General features: G+C 34.6%; 2 protein-coding genes across 3 annotated transcripts; both read left to right on the forward strand.

Moving 5' to 3' along the window:
• Positions 1 to 33: 33 nt before the first annotated feature.
• On the forward strand, positions 34 to 21,100 carry LOC149900002 (uncharacterized). 2 transcript variants are annotated; one of them, XM_090113199.1, is made up of 7 exons: positions 34 to 1,576; positions 12,492 to 12,745; positions 13,639 to 13,746; positions 18,540 to 18,625; positions 19,520 to 19,643; positions 20,297 to 20,475; positions 20,782 to 21,100. In XM_090113199.1, exons 1-7 carry the CDS (start codon positions 610 to 612, stop codon positions 21,002 to 21,004), a joined length of 1,941 nt encoding a protein of 646 aa, XP_089969325.1. In that variant the 5' UTR covers positions 34 to 609; the 3' UTR covers positions 21,005 to 21,100. The 2 variants fall into 2 exon arrangements, with proteins under 2 accessions (XP_089969325.1, XP_089969326.1); XM_090113200.1 differs by having other exon boundaries at positions 19,523 to 19,643.
• On the forward strand, positions 3,339 to 6,765 carry LOC149900003 (uncharacterized). The gene is made up of 2 exons (XM_090113201.1): positions 3,339 to 3,435; positions 5,939 to 6,765. Exon 2 carries the CDS (start codon positions 5,956 to 5,958, stop codon positions 6,328 to 6,330), a length of 375 nt encoding a protein of 124 aa, XP_089969327.1. The 5' UTR covers positions 3,339 to 3,435; positions 5,939 to 5,955; the 3' UTR covers positions 6,331 to 6,765.
• Positions 21,101 to 23,483: the final 2,383 nt, after the last annotated feature.

Consider the following 23,483-nt stretch of genomic DNA (forward strand, 5'->3'; position numbering starts at 1 on the left):
CCCGATTGGCCAACAAAGCCTTGTCGGCGGCCATTTTGTTCGTTGCTGAGTCACCAAAAGGTGAAAAATGTAGTATGTACTCCCCACGAGACTATACAACGGTATTGGGCATTTCCCTCGTGAACACAAAATTTGGGTTTCATGTTCCCTCGTCCGCAGCGTGGAAACAAAAATATTTTTTTGAGTGGATCAATTATTATTTTCGAATAAAAGTAATTCTAATATAATACGAAAACGTAGAAAAATTTAATTTTCAAAAAGTTTTTCGAGTTAAGACGGAAGTTTATGTTGTGGAGTCAGTTGTTTGAAACTCATGGATGAACACACTCGAGTGTAATCAATTCTTGGCCGCATTGTATGTTCGAAGATCAAAATAAAATAAAAACTACTTATTATCAAAGTAGCTACGCGTGTGAATTATTGTGAAAAGTGTTTATGCTGTCAAACAATATAGTGATAACTCAGTGTTTATTCCAAAAAGCCGAAGTTGTCATGGGAGTTGACTTCATATATCAGCCCTAATTGTCAGGATGTAGCTTGTGCTATGTTAATAAAACGTAAATAACACTCAGACTTTGATTTTAGTGTAATTATCTTGTGTTTGTCAAGATGACAGAAACTATACCAGCAGTAAAGATCAAAACCGAGCGGCCCGATGAAGCTGAAATTAGGGAACTGGCCGCGAAGATGGTGGAGGCCAATAAGGCAAAGGCATTGGCGGCTTCAGTCGCAGCCGCGCGGCCGCCTCCTGGCGCCCGGCTCGGTGGTGCAGCCCCCGCAGTTGGCGGTCAAATGGGCATTTTAAACTTCTTAACACGCAACCAAAAACCTGGCACGCCGTCTGCAACGGAGCAGAGGCCAGTTAGCGATGATAAAAAGACGCCGGCACCAGATGAAGCCAGCTGGAAGGGTCACTTCGGCTGGGATATGCTTGGCAAGTGTCACATTCCCTACATCTACCGGTCCGGAGAGAAGTACGTAGCAGTACGTATGGTGGAAATCAAACTTCTTAACAAGTACCTGAACTATCTACATGCAGATATCTACTCGTGTACCTGCATACGAAGTTATTACATCACAGAAATAGAGGCATTGCTGTTGAATGAAATCAATAATCGGCATTGTGACAGTCAGTTTGGACGGGAGCCGTTCACTCAAAAGGACTTGGTTGTGAGACTATCGGACGCAGATGAGTTTTATAATTTCTTAGATGTGTGTTACAATAAGTTGTTACGTGGTACAACTAATAATAAAGACAAATGTGGTTTTATCAGGATAAATAAGGAATCAGTGGTTCCATATACAGTGCGAGACAATCAAAAGTTTGTGCCGTTGTTCTATTTTGAAGGTGAAACGGACAATTTGAAGTTGAAAGCCGATCAGCTCAAGGGCTGGGACTTGTCATATCTTAAGTTCTGTTGTAAAGTGCAAGGCATTAGGAATGAACTGTTTGCGAGTGAAACTTGCTCAGTGATTAGTTTATCAGACATTAAAAGTTATTTCCCACCTGGAACAGAGTTTGAGGAATATTGGCCGAACAAAGTTGTGGATTCACAGCTGCTAATCTCCGCTAAAGGTAGGAATATTTTTGTGTACATTATTATTATATTATTTTATGAGTTTTGTATGTTTTATTAGGCACTGGTCTTGTCTCTAGAAGCTTTGTTTACAATATTCACACAATTTACAAACAAACACACTTTTATTTATGCTTTCATCAGTATTTTTGAAACTTATAAAATAAATTCAGAGTTATTGATGACATAGGTATTTAATATATAATATTATCTGGCCTGGTTTTTAGATGTTCCAAATACTCTTGAAGCTGACTTTTTATGATATTATTTATTTTATAACAATTTATTTGCTTTAGCTGTATGTTGTTCAAAAGCACTTTAATTTTTAATTTTACATTTAATCCATCAGTCCTCGGAATCACAGACACAATAGATTTCTATTGTGTCGTGCCCCGATCGGGGCGCTCGGTGGTCAATGGGTTAATGCAGTTTTCCATATAAATTATTTAGAATGATATTTTTTAGTATCAACTATTATCAGCATCATAGAAATTAATAAGTCTCATAGAACTAAACTATAGAATCTTGATTACGCTATCACTATTTCAGTAATACTATTTAACAATAATAAGAACTAAAACACACACTCAAACTTATGGTATTATTGTAAGGATTGGTTCCTTGATAGTGTACAAAGTTTTAATTGAATCTGTTAAAAGTGGGTCAAAATCTGGAGTAAATTACATACAAACATGTTGGTTACATACTGACATACAGCTGAAGCTTATAAAAAGTTTATCATCATCACTACATAGTATAAAATAAAGTCGCTTTTTCTGTCCTTATGTCCCTATATTATATGCTTAAATCTTTAAAATTACGCAACTGATTTTGATGCAGTTTTTTGTTATAGATAGAGTGATTCAAGAGGAAGGTTTTAGTATGTATATAATTTATTAGGTTTTAGACAAAGCGGGTGAAACTGTGGGCGGAAAGCTAGTATTATTAATAAAACTAATAATTTTATTTATTGTCACTATTCTAGGATTGATCTAGGTATTGCTAACTAATATTTTTTTACATGGTTTTAACTTTTAAGCTATCTTGATGGCAAATATCATTATGCAGTAGCTGTGACATGAAAAATTAATAAACATCTATCCTTCCAAAACAATATGAATTCTGCTTTTATTTTAAAATAATTCCCATTCTGTATTGGATCTAGGCCAGGCTAGGCCAGGATCTAGGTATTTTAAAAGCAAATTTATTTATTAATAAAAATAATCAACATTGATTATAATATCATTTAAATATTATACTAAATTAAAATTATTCTTAAACAAGGAAGTGATTCTACATGGAATATTTAAATATGTTCCAAAAAATATATCTGAGGCCTACCTCATTTTGATATATTTTTTGGTAAAATACCTATACTTTATTTGCTGATGTTTCTATTTATAGCTTTTTTATATTACAATGTTGTTGACAGAGGGACTTGAGATACTCATCTTTGAAAAAAAAATTGGTTGTTTTTAAAGTAGGTTTACGATCGAGATGTTTACGTGATAACGTCTTATTGGTGGCAGCGCTCGAGATGAGACGGGAGATCGGTCCGTCTTTGTGTCACACCAAAACCTCACGAGCGCGATCGCAGGTACAACGAGAGAGAGACGGACCGATCTCCCGTCTCATCTCGAGCGCTGCCAATCATTCCGTGAAACTTGTCACGCGGAATCCTCACGAGCGGAGGCAGGCATAGCGTTCGAGTGAGTGGACTGATCTTCCGTCTCTCTCACTCTAGCGGCATACAAATGAATGGAGATTTTCTCGTGCGGTTAAGTTTTCGTGGAATGTTTAACAGTGAAACAAAATGTGAAGTGCAAGTGAAGTGTTACAACAATTGCAACAAAAAAAGGTGAATAAAATAGCCTACTTACTAACAATTAACATTCTTGAATAAACTTGTAAAAGAAATGAAAGATGTAAAAAAGACACGTGTACTTTGTAAACAAACGAAATTTAGAGGTTATGTTATGATAAAAATGAATTGTGGTATAGGTCTACCAGAATCTGATGGCATATTTATATTTTAAAAATAAAAGATTTTCATGTGGCAACTTTATTTGACAACTATCAAATTGGTTGTCAAATTATTTGTGTTGATGATTAATTTTTAGGATTTTGTCTTCAAAATCTTCGAAATGTCGATAAAACCGCTGCGATCACAAGCAAGAGGTGTTGTTTACAATGTGTATAGAAAAATATTCGATGAAGAAGGGTCAAACACATCACAATTTTCAATTTTAAAGCGCGTGAAAGATTTTATTGCTTAGTTGGACTTACCCGTTTTGATACTTTAAATTAAAAATGTTATAAATAGGTATAAGTTAGTTCTTTAAAGAAACGAATCTTCAATGGCGGCGCTTATCATTCCCTCTCGCTCACACACGGCCGTACGGTATGCACAAAAAAAATGGAAAAATAAAATTACTAAAATGTATTTGATTTTCCCTATAATAGTTTTTATCATAAATTTACAATGACAATTATGCATTTGCGAAAGTAAATAATGTTTTATTGGAATTTGACAAAATATGTTCTTTGGGAAAAGTTGTTCAGTTTTATGGGCTTATTACAAGTATTATGGGGATTTTATTACATTATGTATACGTAAATATGATAATTCATATAAATACACAAATACAATAACAAAAAAGTTTGTCAACAAACAATTTGAAATAATTAATAAAATAATTATCAATTTACGTTATTTTTATTTTCTTTTTTGATGATCCTACCATCTGTCAAAGTCAGCTTTGGCCGCCATTGAAGATTCGTTTCTTTATTGAACTGACTAATAACTATAATATTGTTTGTTGATTAAAATATAATTTTATCAAAACTTATTATCGGAGTTTCCAATTCGGCTATTTGTCAAGTCCCAGGTGTACAAATCAATTTTATAATGTGTTAATACTTACGAAAATAAACATGATTTTATTTTATTATTGATTTATTTTATAAAAAATTATAAACAATCGTTAATTAATATAGTAAATAAGTTTTGATCTGCATTATCATTACATCCATATTTTCACATGCCATAATGATATACATATATTCAAATTTCAAATATAGGTATGTGTAATTATACATAATATTATGTATTACCTTTAGAAAAGTAATATGTATATTATACATGTAATAAGTGCCTACATAATATTACGTGGATATCTCATTATTAAATACAGTATTATCCACTTGTTTAATGTGACTAATGATATTGAGGACAAAATAAAAAATACGCAGTATCAAAATCGTTCAGTCCATTTTCCCTAGGGTTGCACACTCAAAATTTTGATTTCCCTAATTGCCATCAGATTCTGGTTTACCTATAGTGTTAAATAAAAACATAGTTGGACTCATACCCTAAATAATTTTATACGGAAAAATACGGAAAAAATAGTTAAAGGAGCGCGTCGCGTCGTGTGAATGATTAGAATATCGAATTAAAATCTCTCACCTGTCAAAACAATGCATTCTAACCTACGACTCGAGCGACCAATCACAATGCAAGAAACCATTCTCATGTGTCAAGTTGGTTAAGGCGCGTAATACAAATTCAAACATTTAAAATTAGTATTGATTTCAATTCAAATTTTATTTCTAACTCGAGGTCCGCCCCGGCTTCGCCCGTGGTACATATTTCGCAATAAAAGGTAGCCTATGTCCTTTCTCGGGTATCAAAATATCTCCATACCAAATTTCATGCAAATTGGTTCAGTAGTTTAGGCGTGATTGAGTAACAGACAGACAGACAGAGTTACATTTTCGCATTATAATATTAGTATGGATTGATTGAATATCATTTATTGATAATTTAACAGAATTATAATACCAAATTAAAATCTCTCACTTGTCAAAACCCTGCATTCTAACCTACGATTCGAGCGACCAATCACAATGCATGTGATCATTCTTATGTGCCAAGTTGGTAAAGGCGCGTATTACAAATTCAAACATTCAAAATTAGTATTGATTTCAATTCAAATTTTATTTCTTATTAATTGAATATCATTTATTGATAATTTAAACGGAATTAGCTTCACTTTACTTCACGCTTTAGCTACTGTACGGATCACCATGAAATTTTGCATACACGTTGTCTGGGGTGTAGAAAAGGACATAGGGTACTTTTTAATAATATTACTAATTTCCCGAGGGAAGGAATAAACGTTACGCGGGCGGAGCCGCGGGCGAAAGCTAGTTGCTAATATTTCTTATTTATATAATTGAATATTTCTTATTTATTATTGAATCTAATACCTTGCGAAACCGTGAGTACAGGAAATGTGTATTTTACAAAACTTCCAAATGACTTCATTTCATTTGGAATAAAAATATTTTGTGTTCCATAGAAATCACTACGCTCAACATGATGGATCCCTGTGCGCACATTCCTTCAACATCCAGTACACCGATGGAGACCGAGGATGCTTTGCCGACAACGTCTGCAAAACCCACCACTGCCGAAAAGAATGCCCTGCGAAATCGTGAGTACAGAAAACGTGTAGCAGCTATAAGAACCCCAGAACAGGCCGCGGAGTTTGCAAGAAAAGCTGCTGAAAGACAACGCAAAGCGTACCATCAACGTAAAGCTGCAATAGCTCTCGCCAGCGGCACGGTGGAGACAACTAAAATTGCACAAACCAGCGCTCAGCGAAAACGTGCATCTCGACAGCGTCAAAAAGAGTTAGGAGTGCTGCACAACCCAGTGCTTCATCGAATCAAGCAGCAGTGCACCAAGTAAAATTCTGTGATGATGCTACCGACTTGGGACAAACAATTATAACGAACATCAATTTTCAAAGTTTAAGCGCCCACGTTGAGGATTTAGAAACAGATACAGTCATACTAAGATCCGACTATTTAGTTCTGACTGAAACGTGGATGCGAGACAATTGTCCACCACTTCCGATTAACAAATATGAGTGCATATCCAGGAATAATAATCGAACCGATTCAGACACCAACGCAGCTGGAGGAGTTGCAATCTATCGCAGATTATCATCGCCATCTACAGCGAAAGTGGTTGAAATTGCGATTACAGACTCAGCTCGTCACATCAAAACCTCAGGAGATGTGTGCTTGACTGAAGTTACTTGCTTTACTGCAGATACCACCTTCAAGTTTGTGCTCGGCGCTATATACATTCATCCAGGAGCTAGTACGCAAAACGTCGGAATGTTACAACACCCAGTACGTGCCCCCGTTCCTTCAAGTTGATTCTAATATACCCATTCTTCTGTGTGGTGATTTCAACAAAAACGTTAAGACAGATGACTCATTCCTCAGATTCATGAAAGAAACGTTCAATCTTGAAAACTTGTCAGATGTTTCAAAGTCTACTACGTTAAAAGGAACAACCATCGACCTGACTTTTGCAAGGCACATAACAGCTGAAAACCTTCCTTTTATTTCTTACTTTTCCTATCATCGTCCTATCCTGAACAGAATTACCCAGATTGGAAACAGATAAATTTACGTGAAGATTGTAACTGATCGTATTGTATGTTATGTATGTATGCATAAATGTATAAAAGTATGTTTGTATGAAGAAAAATGTATATCATAGGGCTGATTTTTCAATCCTTGGTTAAAAATTATTTGTCGAATAATGTATAAAACTACCATTTTAAAAACGTATTCTGATTGCCCGTATTTGACAGTTTACGTGACGTTTTTAATATTATCGTGTAATACTTTATTGGACGGATAAGTTTTATCTAAGCAATGAAAAATCGGCCCATAGTCGAATAAGTAAACTTGTCATTTTACACCCGAAATTTATCATCAAAAGTGTGAATAAAACGATAGATGTAATTGTAAATTTGAAAAAATTTTTATCTTCATTAATTCCTTACTTCCCAAATACTTATATCACCAATAAGACGTTATCACGTAAACATCTCGATCGTAAACCTACTTTACAAACAACCAATTTTTTTTAACATAATTAAAAATAAGAAGGATAGATGTTTATTAATTGTTTGTCTTGATGTGTGTGTTTTCATCTATGCAAACTAAATATAATAAGTATTATTACAAAAATCTTAATGTGTATTTCTGTATATATTTTAATCCTAACTTTACACAATGAAATTTTAAATATATGCCAAATTCACAGCCAAAGCAAAGCTATTTTTAATTCTATATCTTACACTTGTTATTTATAGTATAGGTCTCGGTATAAAGTGGTTTTAAAGTTGTTTGCAGCTGAGGTTGGACCTTCAAGTAAGCCTTGACATGATAAAAAATAATTTGCATTACATTGTCTACAATATAAAAAAGATTTCCTTTTAACTTGTAACTGTGTCAACAAGATTTTTCTTATCTGCAGTTTGCTTAATTATTCATTGGTCCATTAATTTCTCTAATATCTATTTTTAACATGATGATTTTTTTGGATATGTGATAATGATCAATAAGAAAAAAATCTTGTCTATGGTCCCTGTATTAATGTCAAGGCTTTATGATATTGACTTTTGCATTATAGATATTATGTTCAGAGTGACCTTATGCCGCACTGCCGAAAGTCGTACACTTTACAACTGCATAGATTTTGTGTCTAATTGCTTGTAGTATGACAATTTGCTTTAGCGTAAACACAAAAAGGTACTTTCTCGGCCGTAGCTCGTATGTAGATTCGCTATTTCACACCCTTCCAGTTTTGTTTTCGCGTCAATAAGCACCACATGTTTTTCTTTAAAGTGTAATCTAGACTCTTAGATTAATCCAGTTATGATTAGGGTTTAAGGATAAGAGTTTTACAAACACGAGCTATAAGCATGCTATGTGATAACAGTCTATGCTGTTTTGTTCATGCCATGTACACGCGGCATTATGGCATGGCGTATTTAAAATCTGTGTAAGCCTCGCCCTTTATAATCACAATTAGTTGGTTGTAAATTTTCAACATTCAATGAGATGGCCAGCCTTGAAATGTACGTCTCCCCACTCCACTCGTTTTACTACAAGAGTCAATCCAGTAAGGGCATTATAAACGGAATAGATAAGACCACAGATCACAGAAACTAAGACGGTCACATAAGAGCATTGACCATGTTAAATAAATACTAATAATAACAAATATTTTTGGACCTTTCCAAAGACGCCGTAAACGAAGCGTGTATTAATTATGTAAAGTAAACAACTGATTATCATATTTTTTAATACGTTTCATTCACCCAAAGTAAACAAATAAGAACTTATTAGAAAAATAGAATTATACAGTATTTTTCCAGTCCATTAAAGGGAGATAGTGGGTTAGGAAGAAAAAGGTTACAATATATATTATTACACGTGGTTGTGGCTTCCGACTTCGTATTAATTTTACGGAATATTCGTTGAGACTTCTGCGAAAATGTGATAACTCTGGTGCGTGTTTGACCTAATTCGCGCAGTAGATACCCTTCTATGGTGTCTAAATTCAATTCATTGAATTCGTATCAAAGAGGTTTACGCACGCAGTGCTCGATCGGCGGATTTGATGTTATCGTTTTTTATTCATATTCTTTTACGGTGTCATTAAAGCGGGTACAGTTTCATTGCGGGTTTTCTTATCAGATGCGCCGCTTAAACTTTGTTTCAAGCTTTAGATTTGTTTCATTTCTTAGTAGTGTTTTTGAGTGCGTACACGCTACTGTTATTAATCGCACAGCGCATTTGACGTAGGTTAATACGTCAGCGTTACTGTTACATGATGATTTTTACGGGCAACTCTTATTTCACAATATTTTTTCGCAAACATAATACATATACCTAATGCTTTTTTTAATCGATTAATCAAAATCGTAGTCGCCTCAAAAAAAAAAGAATTCTCAAAATTGGTTCACCACCTACGATTAATAATGTATTAAAGTCAATGAAAACAATATAATATAGATATTCCTATTCCTATTCTTGAATATTTTGCTCATGTTTAATTGCTTAATTCATAATTAATACTGATTTGAGTGTAATCAATCACTGGAAGTCTAACAAACTTTCACTTGCCTAATAGTAGTGTAATTGTAAAATAATCTATGATAATATGAGTGATATTGTTGTAATAAATACGCGCCAAAAAAGGCATAATCACTACATACCTAGGTACCTAGTAGGAATAAAACAAAGTCTCTTTCTCTGTCCCTATGTCCCTAATCTTTAAAACTACGCAACGGATTTTGATGCGGTTTTTTTTTAATAGATAGAGTGATTCAAGAGGAAGGTAACTATATAATTTATTATGTTTTAGACAAAGCTGGCGAAGCCGCGGGCGGAAAGCTAGTTCTGAAATAAAAAACTGTCAATCAAAGATATTTGATGAGTATTGAGTATAATTTACCTACGTAGGTGCCTATGATTTAGGTAAATTAGAGACAAAAATACGTATGATTCTTGCTTCAAGTGTTGATAGTGGTCTGGTATCTATTATAATCCAATTTAGGTCATTACAAGCAAAACATAAAAATGAAAGGTGTACTATTTATAATACTGGCTTTCATCCACGACGAAACTTTTTTTTATTATTTATATGACGGGAGAAGGGCCCCAAAGGCTATTTTTAAAAGAGTAACGTCAGCAATTCTGACGTCACCATCATCAGAGCAGGCGCTCACACTCGAAGTAGAACGCCCGTTGGTATTTTACTGCCTTTTTAATCTACGTGGAAATTATAGAGAGAGCTCCGAACGCTCCAACGGCCGGCGAGTGAATGTGCTCTGTGCCGTCGATCGCTCGTATTTAAAGCAAACAATGACTCACAAGAATTAGTTTGAGTGTTGCCTCTCGAATTTTTAGGGTTCCGTAGCCAAAATGGCAAAAACGGAACCCTTATAGTTTCGTCATGTCCGTCTGTCCGTCTGTCCGTCTGTCCGTCTGTCACAGCCGATTTACTCGGAAACTATAAGTACTACAGTGATGAAATTTGATGGGAATATGTGTTGTATGAACCGCTACAAAAATATGACACTAAATAGTAAAAAAAAGAATTGGGGGTGGGGCCCCCCATACATGTAACTGAGGGATGAAATTTTTTTTTTCGATGTACATACCCGTGTGGGGTATCAATGGAAAGGTCTTTTAAAATGATATAAAGTTTTCTAAAAAACATTTTTCTTAAAGTGAACGGTTTTTGAGATATCAGCTCTCAAAGTCGTAAAAAGTATGTCCCCCCCCCTCTATTTTTATAACTACGGGGTATAAAATTCTAAAAAAAATAGAGGTGATGCATGCTAATTAACTCTTTCAACGATTTTTGGTTTGATCAAAGTATCTCTTATAGTTTTTGAGATAGGTTGATTTAACTGTAATTTATTATATTTGCTGCTACGGAACCCTTTGTGCGCGAGCCCGACTCGCACTTGGCCGGTTTTTACAATGAATTTTCATCAGTTTTAACAAACATTAATTATTTCGTTAATTTAATTATTTCATTAGTGGTTGATTAATGAATCAACCACTTATTTAAAAAGATCAAAGTAAACTTTAGCTAGTTATAATTATTTAGTAGTTTGAGGGTAGTCGTTTATCGTCGTTGCGCCGACATATATTTATGTATTATATACAGTTTATACTAGTCACCCGGCCGCGTAGTATATTTTGCCGGATGTCCCAAATCGTCCCTACATTAATTTCATTTAACGTTCTCTGAATTGCTTATCAAATTATCATGTTTCAATGTAAACCATTTATCTTATTATTATTTGTATTTTCCGTGATTTTGCATCCGAAAGACTTTTTTCTGTTTAGCACCTGCTAATGTCAAATGTGAATACTGAATTTGTGTACATGCTTTTATCATTATTCATTATACTATGCCTATATGTGTTTGCCGAGATTTTTCTATTACAAAATATAATAAAAATAATTTAGCTGGCATACAAATACCTACCTAGATGCTTAAAATTAAAACTTATTATAATATCAGCAGAGAGGACGGCCTTATCAATTACTAGCTGCTCCGCGCGGTTTCACCCCCGTGGCTCCACTCCTGTTGCCCGTAGCGTGATGAAATATAGCCACAGCCCACAAAAATATTCCTATATTTTAGTGTGAAATGTACATATACAAATGTACACACATCTATTCAATGTTTAGACGAGTATTATTTATTATTAAATTAAACAACAGAACAGTCTTTAGTGGGTCAAACTGTTAACTATTAAGTTTCTTGCCGATTCTACAGAGATGCAAGAAATTTAATAAGCAACATTCTGAATCTGTATTATTGTAATGAAAACGATCGTAATAAATCAAAATTATAATATCACTTGTTAAAGCTATGGTTGTTGGCAACAGTGGTTAGAAATTTATTAGGTTAGTTTTATATGTGAGGGTACTTTGAATTTGATAAGGTTAGGTTAGGTTAGTGTTCAAAAGAAAAAATTTAGAAATCGATCAAATTTAGCTTAATAATGTAGAGTATTTTCATTCGACTTTAATTATTTCGGCCAGGTTAGCTTAATTTTTGGAGGTTAAAGGTATACATAGTTAGTAGGTAAATTTTAATACGCTAGAGCTGTTTGTTTTATAATTCACTCTTTTCCTGGCGTTTTGCATTCTCAGCTCTAAACTGCACACTAGTATTCTATGTGCCATTAAATAAATGTTTTCTTTTATTATCAAACTCAAACATTTATTTATTCAATTAGACTTTTTAGAAGCACTTTCGCATCGTCATTACATAATTTTAACATTTACCACCGATTCGGAAAGCAGTATCTATGGAGAAGAACCGACAAGAAACTCCATAGTCATAACTTATCTGATGCCTGGAAGAGATCACTACGTAGCTGTGATAAGGCCGCCAAGTTAGTTTTACTCTGTTTTTTAGCTGTAAGTAATTCTAAGGTTTTCCTGATTGTACAACTAATAAAGTGTTAAATAATAATAAATATCAATCTCGTTAACCAATTCCCGCGCTTTCAGGCTCCGTGTCCGGCGGCGGGCAGTGGACGCGCGCGCCGCCCGCCCCGCCCCCCGGCGCGGGCGTCGCGGGCGCGGTCGCCAACGTGCCGTCCCGCGGCCGCCGGCCCGCGCAGCGACACTCGCCGGCCTCCGCGGCTATGCAGATGCCCCATGGTGGTATATCCGCTGCGGCCGTGCAAGCCCTGGCCAATGGTTGGACCCTGCCCGGTACGCTGACCCAGGCACAGACGCAGCAAGTGCTGCGGTTGGCTCAGGTGAGCGGATAATATAATTTACCTATCTACGTAAGATAAGAGCGTGTGTGCCGAACACACGTGTCTGAAGTTAAACTTCTTTGGCAAAATTTAAAGATAGGTACTAAAATCGTCGCCTTACCCATGACTCCATTCGAATCTCTAATAAAAGCTATTCCTTATTACACAATCATACTCTTGATTTTACATGCAAAGCCTCGAAATTAAGTTAAAAAATTATTTTTTTCTGATCTTATTAATAAATATTTTAAAGTCCGAATTATTCTTAAATGTAAAATTATCATTTTTGAGACCATAGCCTGAAGGTTTTCCATTGAATACATGCGTCATGATAAACAGTCATTGACAAAGGTTATCTAAGAGTGGTTAAAATTTCATGATAATGTCCCATTCAGGCCATTGAAAGATACAGCTGGGAAAGATAAGGTTTGGTAATAAGCCCAATGATTTTTCATTTTATCCAATATTGTGTTCTAGGCAGAGATAATAACTGAAATTTAAATATTCAAAACAAAATAGATTCTATTGGCTTAGCAGAAGAACCACACACACATAAATGCCAAATAGTAGCAGATTTTTTTGCAATCGCTTTATTTAAAAGGAACAGTTACAATATGTATGACTTATCCTGCAATTTTCTAAACTTCACACAAGCACGCACACACTCACACACCCACATATTCCCACGCATACGTTATCAGCTTATCCCTATAATATACGTGCACACCAAATACAAATTGACATATATTTTAGCTAAGAATATCCATAATCAGCTAGGTTATACACACATTCCTAGCTGATAATATACATTCCAAGCTAATAATACACATTCCTAGTTAATAATACACATTCCTATACACGTTCCTGGCTAATAATAGCATATTTGTTGGTAGGCGCAAGTTGCCCAAGCGCAAGCCGCCGCTCGTTACAACAACGCGGCGATCGCAGCCGCGGCAGCGAGCATGCCGCAGCACAGATCGCACAACCAGAGAACTGTACAGGTATAATCTATACTTATAATCACATATGTATTTGCAATTTCAAATCTAGCCAATCATAGCGCCGTGCGATCACGCCATTTAAAATGGAACGAAACATACGCATGATGATGATGTGAGCAGTGCTCATATCCTTGGCGCGTCTGCCCCGCCTACAATGCCTTTCTAACCTCTTTTATATGTTCGGTGCTTATAATATTAAAAATCTGAAGAGTTTGTTTGAACGCTCTAATCTCAGGAACTACTGGTCTGATTTGAAAAATTATTTTTGTGCTATTTATCGAGGAAGGCTGTCATCACGCTAAGACCAACAGGAACGGAGCAATGCGGGTGAAACCGCGGAGCACAGCTAGTATTATATAATATAATATGTACCTATATTATGTATTAGATATAATTATATTACAAAATAATGACGATTATCCGACCGCCGATTAATCGTATAGCCAATTATCCGAATCCACCCTACTCGTAATATAAAATGAATACTGTTATGTATGTCGGGTTGTATGATAATAGAAAGTAATAATTCTCTCGTATGTACTTTATTAATGTAACAATTGTAAAATAGTAATTAACAGAAGGGATTGTATAGAATGCCGTGTAAAATGTAAATCAAAGATGTCTTCCCGAATAACAGTGTTGCCAGGTGGCTCTGTAAGTTGCACAGATTATAAATGTCCAAATTATGTCGCCAACACTCTCCCTCGTTATAAATTTAAAGGTTCAATCTATTGGGAGGTTTTCTCATCCTAGTACTACGACGGATTTCAATTCTGGATGGTGTAGGTTCATGTGTATCTGGAATTGTTTCTGGTACAAGGTTTTCTGGTTGGTAATTTCCTGGACTTGCTACTGGCTGTATAGATGATCTTCTTGGTGTATGTGTTATTACTGTAGGGCTAGGTTGTATGCATTCTTTTTCAGGTGAAGCTGGTGTGGGTGAACTCTCTTGCAGGTAAGTTGGTCGGTAAGTATTTGGTGTATTAATATTCTCACTCAAGCATGATGTCTTTATTATCTGATCAGTATGTCTGTGATGTATCTTTCCATCTACTTCCACCTTGTAATGTAATTTTCCTTTCCTCTCTAATATTCTTCCAAATTTCCATTTGTTACTATCATACATCCTTATTTGTACTCTATCTCCTGGTTTAAACTCTTTGTATACCTTTAATTCTTCATTGTTGCTTCCTCTAACTGACTGTAACCTCTCTCTGCTTTAGTTAAGGATCTTGATGCAAATGCTATAGGTCGTTCAGTTTTATCCGGCATAATGTGTGATAAAACAGCTCCATATCCTGTAGGAGATGCGTCTGTAGCTAATGTGACAGGTAAGTTCTCATGAAACGGTATAAGTACTTTTTCTCCACATAGCTCAATTTTCAACTCTTGAAATACTTTTTCACATTCTTTATTCCATATAAATTTTGTATCTTTCTGTAATAGCTTGTATAAAGGATTTAGTTTAGATGCCAAATTAGATATGAATTGTTGATAATAATTTATCATTCCTAAGAAAGTACGTAGAGATGTAACATCTGTGGGACGTGGGCTATTCTTTATATCATTTATCTTTTCTTCTGTAGGGTGTAATCCTTTTTCATTTATTTTATGTCCAAGATATGTAACTGATTTTTGAAAAAATTGACACTTCTTCTTGTTTAGATGTAATCCACATTCTCTAAGTTTATTAAATACCTTTCGGATTCTTTGTAGTAATTGTATGTATGTATGTCCTTGTAAAGCGATATCATCAAAAAAACAAGCTGTACCTTCTAATCCTTGTAATGTCTGATCCATGTATCTTTGCCAAACATTTGGTGCTATTTTCACACCGAACATCAGTCTTCTTACTTTGTATGTACCCTTACATGTACTTATGGCTTGCATCTCTGCTGTATCATCATTTGTCTTCATATGTAAATACGCTTGGTTAATGTCCAATGTACAAAAATATTTACCACCGCTGAGCTTTGAAAATATCTCTTCAACTCGAGGGATTGGATAGTTGTCATTTTCTAGGTTTTTATTTAATGTAGCTCTGTAGTCGGCACATAGGCGTACCTTTCCATTATGTTTCATCACAGGAACAATTGGTGTACCCCACTGTGAGTATGTAACCTTTTCTAATATGCCTTCTTTTTCTAATCTGTCAATTTCTGCCTCTACTTGATTTTTCAATGCAAATGGTACTGGACGTGGCTTTAAATAAACTGGAACTGCATCTTCTTTCAATTTAAATGCGACTTGATAATCTTTAATTTCACCTATTTCTTCTGTAAATAATTCTTTATATTCTTCTAATAATGTTTGTAATTTATTTTTGAATTCTTTTTCTGTTATGTCTTGTTCTTCCTTGTATATTGAATTTACTTCAAAATTTAAGTTCAATTTTCTAAGCCATTCTCTTCCAACTACGGTGTCTACTTTGCGGTCAATTACAAAGATTCTTCCTTCAATAACTGTGTTCTTATACTGAATATTTAAATTGCAAGTTCCTAATGGGTGTATTATTTCTCCTGTGTATGTTCTTAGCTTTACTGATGTATCTTTAAGTTTCAGATTATTAAAATATTTTTCATAAAAATTTGTCGAGCATGTAGTAACTGCAGCGCCTGTATCCAGTTCTAAGGTATGTATTTTTCCATTTAATTGTAAGGTTATGTTAAATTTATCACTCTGTATGTTATTGTTAAATATCTTATGTATTTCATATATTTCATCTTCCTCGGTGAATTGATCCTGAACTAACTCAATTTGTTTTTGTTCTCTGAAACATACCGATTGTATGTGTCCCTTTGTCTTACATTTCTTGCAAAATAGTTTATGTTTCAAACGACATTGCCTTGCTGTGTGGTTTTCTTTGCCACATCGAAAACATTTTATTTCTCTCTTCTTCTCGTTATATGAACTGTATGATTTATTTATATTTTTATCTTTGTATGTATTTATATTTTTAGGTTTATGTATGTTTGTATTAATTTTGAAATGATTTGATTTAGTTGAAATTTTGTTAATGTTTACTTGACCAGAACACATTTCTTTTGTTTCAGCTTTAGATGTCTCAATCGCCATTGCAATTTTAATTAAATCATCAACCTTTGTAGATGAGCTTTCTTGTAATAATCTTTCTTTTATTTCTGAATTCCGGAGACCTCGTATGAATTGTACTCGCAGATGAGTTTCAAATGTGCTGTGTTCGCAGCTTGCGCATTTAAAGTTACATTTTCCCCCTAGTTCTTTTAAACCAGCAACATAATTTGCAATACTTTCACATTCGTATTGTTGTCGTAAACAAAATTTGTGCTGTTGGGCTACTTCACCAGGTTCAGGTGCAATATGGTTTTTCAATAATTGTATCAGTTCATAATATGATTTGGTTTTCGGAGAATCAGGTGCTGTAATATTTTGTAAAACTTGATAGTATTTAGGACCAATGCAGTTCAGAAAAATCTGTGATTTTGTTTTATCATTTGTAACGCCTTTTAGGTTAATGTAATTTTCTAACCTCTGTAAATACGATGTGAAACTTTCATTGTTTTCGTCGTATGGTTGTAATGTAATTCCACTCACCGATTTATCCGTATTTTGTAATTGTTGTTGTAATTGCGCTTGTTGTACTTGAATACCTCGAATAGTTTCTAACATTTGAGATAATACTTGCCCCAATTGCTGTTCCATTTTGCGTATTTGTAATGTATTGTATATTATTGTAAAGGAAAAAGGAGGTTGTGAAGCGGGTTATCATCACGGGATGTGGAACCCTTGGAACAAAGGAAAAGGTGTTAGGAGCACATGGGTCAATGTACGCACGATGTTCTTCACTTGATTATTTGTATTGTATTTCCACTTACTCGTCGCCAATCTGTTATGTATGTCGGGTTGTATGATAATAGAAAGTAATAATTCTCTCGTATGTACTTTATTAATGTAACAATTGTAAAATAGTAATTAACAGAAGGGATTGTATAGAATGCCGTGTAAAATGTAAATCAAAGATGTCTTCCCGAATAACAGTGTTGCCAGGTGGCTCTGTAAGTTGCACAGATTATAAATGTCCAAATTATGTCGCCAACAAATACTAAATAATTGGAACCCTCTTAAAATCTTCAGAAAAGAGTGTACCAATCTAAATTGGTCCGTTTAAACATTCTAGATACTTCTCAAAGCATAGATCAATACTTCTAAAGTTATAAATACTTCTTTATTTGTATATTTTAATGACGGAAGTTTTACGTTTGTTAGACTTTGTTCTTGGAATTCATATTTTGTAAATAGGAAAACCCCAACACCTTTATATGTACTTAGATAATGTTATGGTTCTGTAATTAAAGGAAAAATAATTCCAAAGTCAATTGAACCAATCTATACAAAAAAAACAATTTTTTTATGAATACAATTTAGATTTTTCAAAACTATGGTCATCGCATCTTTTTTTAGAACGTAAATTGAAACCTAATGAAGTTTCCCGCCATATTTGCGCGCGAATTTGACTTGACAGTTTTTTTTGGAACATTGCAACTGGCAAGAAGTTGAAAATGTTTGCCATATGGGCCCCTCTTTCCAATGGGCAGCGTTGGCCCAACAAATGATCGTCGATATTTGCCGCACATTATGGCGAATATGAAACAACATCTACAATGACGGTCGATCATTTAGTCCCTCTACAAGTCTATCGTGATTGCCTCTACTCGCCCAACGCTGCCCATTGTGCAGAGGGCCCATATAAATATAAATTATATGTATAGTAGACATATTGTGTAAAATTTGGTGTTGTTTATCGTTTATTGCAGTTTCCGAACAGTGCAATAACAATGGCGATGGGTCAGCAACCGCCCCCTCCTCTGGTGCGAATATCGGAAAACTCCACCAATATGAAGTGAGCATTATATTCTTTTTATTCTATTTCAAAGAAAGACGGCCCTTATTTTGTGCTAGCTTGTTTGTAGTCTGTGGTGTTAATTCACAATTATTAAAAAATAATTGACACTAAAAAAAGAAGAATCGAACCCATGATAGACATCTATTGTGACAAATATAGTAAATATAATGCACTGGAATTTTTGAAAAAAAAAAAAAATTTTTTTGCTGATAATTCCAGAAAGGATTATCTGTTAGATTTTTTTTGCCTCTTGTATGAAATAGTTTTGTTTACAAAATGTTTATTGAAAATAAAGGCTGTCTTACAAGTTGGTATTTAGATACTCCAGTCCGCCAGTCGCCATTGTCTTGACACTGCTTTAATCTAGTCGCATGAGTTTATGGTCATTATAAAATAACAAATTTTCTCAAAATTAAGCTTTAATTTGAAGTTGTCGATTATTTTAACATTTTAAATTAATTAGTTTAATATTATGTAGTAAAAAATATATTATGATGAATTAGAAATCTCATGCGACTAGAAAGTTGTTTGTCACTTGTTAGAATGATCACTCATGAACTAATTCTAGTGAAGTTTTAATTAAATTTTATTTATATCAGTTACTAATACTATTTCCAAGTTAGTAGTCCAATTATTTTACCAACATTCTATAGAAATCCGTCAAAGTCTTTAATTTCTAAATGTATATATAAGAAAAAGTGTGAAATCAAATACAATAAAATACAGTATGATTCAAACTTGATGGCGGCTCTTTTAGGTATTAGCGGGACGTTAAGGGACCTTTGCGCACCCGCACTCGCACCTGCACCTAACTTCCGAACCGCCATTAAGTTTGAATCGAACTATACTAACATTTTTTGTACCAAAGTAATAATATATGTATGAAATTAGCAGCGTTTCCCCGCAAGTGAGCGGCAACATGAATGGCCACTCAACCTCTCACGCGGCGGACACGCGAAAGCGGCTCACGCCCATACCAGACATCAACACAATTGGCAACCATACGCCGTATAAGGTGAGATTCTTCGATATATGTAATTTGTATGGATATCAAAATTATGTATTTAAAAAAAATGTATGTGAAAGAAAAATATCTTGTTTATAATTATTATTTGGTTCTGCATTGTTTTTTAACAGATAGTTTTAAAGTACTTACCCCTATTTTTTTTTAAAGCCATAAACATTTTCGTTAATAAGTGTTATTTGCTAAATGTTTAAAAGATCCTTGAAAATGTTTTTTTGAAGAGAAACTTTTTTAGGCGCGTTGAGAGTAAAATTTAAAGGTCACGTCATGGCTAACCGTCACGTCATAGAGTAAGGCGATGATTTTGTTATCTTTAAATCTTGCCAAAAAAGTTTCACTTCTGACACGTGTGTTCGGCACATACGCTCTTTTGAAGTAGTGTAAACTGAATTGTGTGTGATATAATCGTGTAAATCGTAGTGCGTTCGCGTAATTGTTAAAATTGAATTGTGTGTACATTTAAATAATTAAACTAATCAACTTTCTTTTTTAATATTTGCACACCCAATCAATGGGTAGAATGTATTAGCCACATAATATTGTAATCAAAACATCTAAAATTTGTAACTACATTCTTGCAAATAAATATAATTTGAATTTGAATTTTTAACACATTTCTAATGGTTTTTTCTATCTGTGTGCAGGTCCAGAAAGCCCTAGTGGAGAACACGATGGTGCCGTGCATCAACGCGAAGCCCTACCAGTACACGGAGCTGCTGATGACGCTGCCGGACCTCGCGAGCCACTTCTTCCCGCGCGTGTCGCTCACCACGTGCCGCGCCATGCTCGACGCGCTCGGCCTGTCGCTGTACCGACCCAACTCGTTAGTGTCCTACAAATTTGCGTTTTTAACCTTTTTAAAATGTCCACTGTCTTCCGTGCTTTTTTCATCGTTAAGGTTCAACCTTTTTAAAATGTCTGTGGGAAATAGGTCTCCCCAAACATTGACAAAACGACAGATCACCAACGACATAATATGACGAAATTTATTTACTCAGCGTATGCAAAACTATAACCTCCTTGGAGCTTAGTATACCAACAGTGGGACACTCTGTATAAGCCTTTATTATCGGAAAACTTAATTTTCCTAAACAGAAAAAAAAAACTTATTATCATTATTCTTTTACAGAACGCAACTGCAAGTGCTGCGCAACTCGGGCAAGTGCAAATCTGCTGCAGCCGGCGAGAACGGCATGGCCCTTGTCCAGATACGTGATGTGATGCAACACATGCCGCAGTTTAAATACATGCTTCGGTCTGGTTTAGCGGCAGATGAGCCCCCACACCAGCCCCCGCGTCCGGCCCATGCCCCACAACCGTCCCACCAGGCGAAGCGGGCAAGGGCCAACTAGTATACGGAGTGGCGGGAACCGTGCAGTGATCAGTGAACAGAACAGTGAACGGAGTGAACAGAACCGTAAACAGAGTGAACAGTGTGGATAGTGCAGTGAACAATACATGCCGCAGTTCGAGTTTATGTTACGGTCTGGTCCCCGCGCCTGGCCCATGCCCCAACAAGCAAAGCGGGCAAGGGCCAAGTGATCAGTCTGCCGGAACAGTGAAGAGAACAATGTGAACATGTGTGGAGTGTAAAGTGATGGAACACACCACAGTTGATAACGTTTACTGGTTCACAGTCTGTAACATAGTGTGGAAAAAGTGGACTCTCGGTGATAAGCGGCTATTTGTAAGAGGAGCGATAATGATTGCGTCTGATGTAAAGAGAACAGTAAAGAATCAGAACTGCAGCTCTGTATGAATGCAAAAACAACAAAGGGAGATTAAATAAGTCATTAAATAACACATTTGAGAAGAGAACAGGCTACACATGTAAATAACAAAACCAAAAAGCATATGTCTGCACTGTAATAGACACAAATGAAGTCAATATTAAGCCTCTAAACATTATCCCTGATGCTTTAATCACTGAATAAACTTCACAATCCGGAATTTGCAATCAAAAAATTCTTATATGTGTTCATATACAACAGTTAACACTTTTTAATATAAGAAACATGATGGGGCTTATAAGTATTTCTACAATAATAGAAAATATATGTACAGTAAAATGTTGAGGACATGCAATAGATGGTCCAATCACATGACCTTGCACTACAATCATATACTTAGTAATAAAATAAACTAAATAAATGTATCATCAAAATAATATAAAAAAAGACGGGTTGCACTCCGGGAGTGCCGGCAGAAGTGAAAACTTGATTATTAACGTTGAGCATGTTTGATATTTTGGAATGGTATCCATCTTACGCTTTTTCGATCAGGTCACGTGTCCTGATGCGAGTTTAAGATTTTATACCCATTACAGAAAAAGTGCTCAACGCCGCTAAAGAAGTTTTCACTTCAAAAATTGCCAGTATAGTTGTGCAACGTTAATCAAGAAAAACATTCTTATAAATAATACAGCCTTGACACAGATGGTGACTGTAATATAATTATACGAAAGAATGATTTTGTGTCGAGAAGATTCACTGCCAGCTTTCAAATTGTCTGGATGTACCGCACCAAGTGTTTTTCGCTAAAGGGCTTCCGAGGAACCCACTCGATGTGAAGTATGAACTATATTGGTAAATATTTAAGAAACAATCCATTCTGTAAAAATTGTATGTATGTAAATCGGAAGGATCTTGTTTATAACGATCTACTATTACTATTTAATAGAAGACTGAGAGTTTATTTTTTAATTATTTCATAGAACAATATGTTTTTGTGAACTCATAGATTGTTTTACAAATATAGTTATGTATTTGGTCGGTCGGAAATATGTAAATGATATTTGTAAATATTGCATGTAGATAAATTTATGTCTTCTAGATTAATACCTGTCTCGTTGTCGCATAAATATGAGCATTATTTTACTTAGTGCTTCGGCTGTGTTAAGGGCAAATTATAGGGTTTTTAACATTGGTTGTGACTTGACTACTAACATGCAAGATAGTGAGACTTCTGTACTATGATGTTGTAGTAAAAATGATTTTACTCAATGTTGATAAGCACATGTGCTAAGTACCATAAGTCTTATGCTATTAGCATGGTAATTTAACGAGGTTAAAGTATAATTTTTTAACACCACCAATGGATGTTAATTCAAACCGACTATGGTTTGCCCGCGACATTCGCAATTTACGCTTAATATTTCCATCACAATTTAATATTTCACAATTTTATATTATTTGTTAGTTTTTGAAATGAAATTTTGGGTATGTTTAATTGATAAATATATATTGGAGTGTAAGGAGTAAGCAATAAATATGTAGATTGAATTTGAGATTGTAATAAGCATTCCTCTGTACTTTGAAAGTTATAGGATGTTATACAAGTGTAATTTTTTTGTTGTTTACTAGGAATTAACTCTAAATTGTAAAATGATTGCTGATGTAATATATTTCAGTAATATAATCGGCTATTTTGAATAAAGCAAGGAAATTTTTGTGCATGTATAATATTAGAATTAAAGCGTTATCAGAAAATTGCTTCAATTGAATAAAATTTTATTTATACCTCAGAAATGTACGAATTAGCTTACTCCAAAGCATTATATTTTAGTATTAAGTTTACGGGTGTGCATTTTTCTAAAAATAATTTTAAAAGGTTTTAAAAATCTTGCCTAAAAATGTTACCTTTGAAATGAGGGTATTTTCACAAAAGATAAAATATTATCCCACCGCCAAGGCCGAATCTCAATGAATGCAGATATAAATAAAATTTAAAATATACTTTCTAATTGTGTTGATTTCATAAATGTTAAAAATTAACTTAAACACAAGCAAATGAACACATTTAATATTATTTTTAGAATATATTATGCATACC

The sequence above is a fragment of the Colias eurytheme genome, chromosome 19, assembly GCF_061535395.1.
Source record: "Colias eurytheme isolate Ceu_HAF_F1 chromosome 19, ilColEury1 Martin Lab GWU primary, whole genome shotgun sequence".
Classification (NCBI taxonomy): domain Eukaryota; kingdom Metazoa; phylum Arthropoda; class Insecta; order Lepidoptera; family Pieridae; genus Colias; species Colias eurytheme.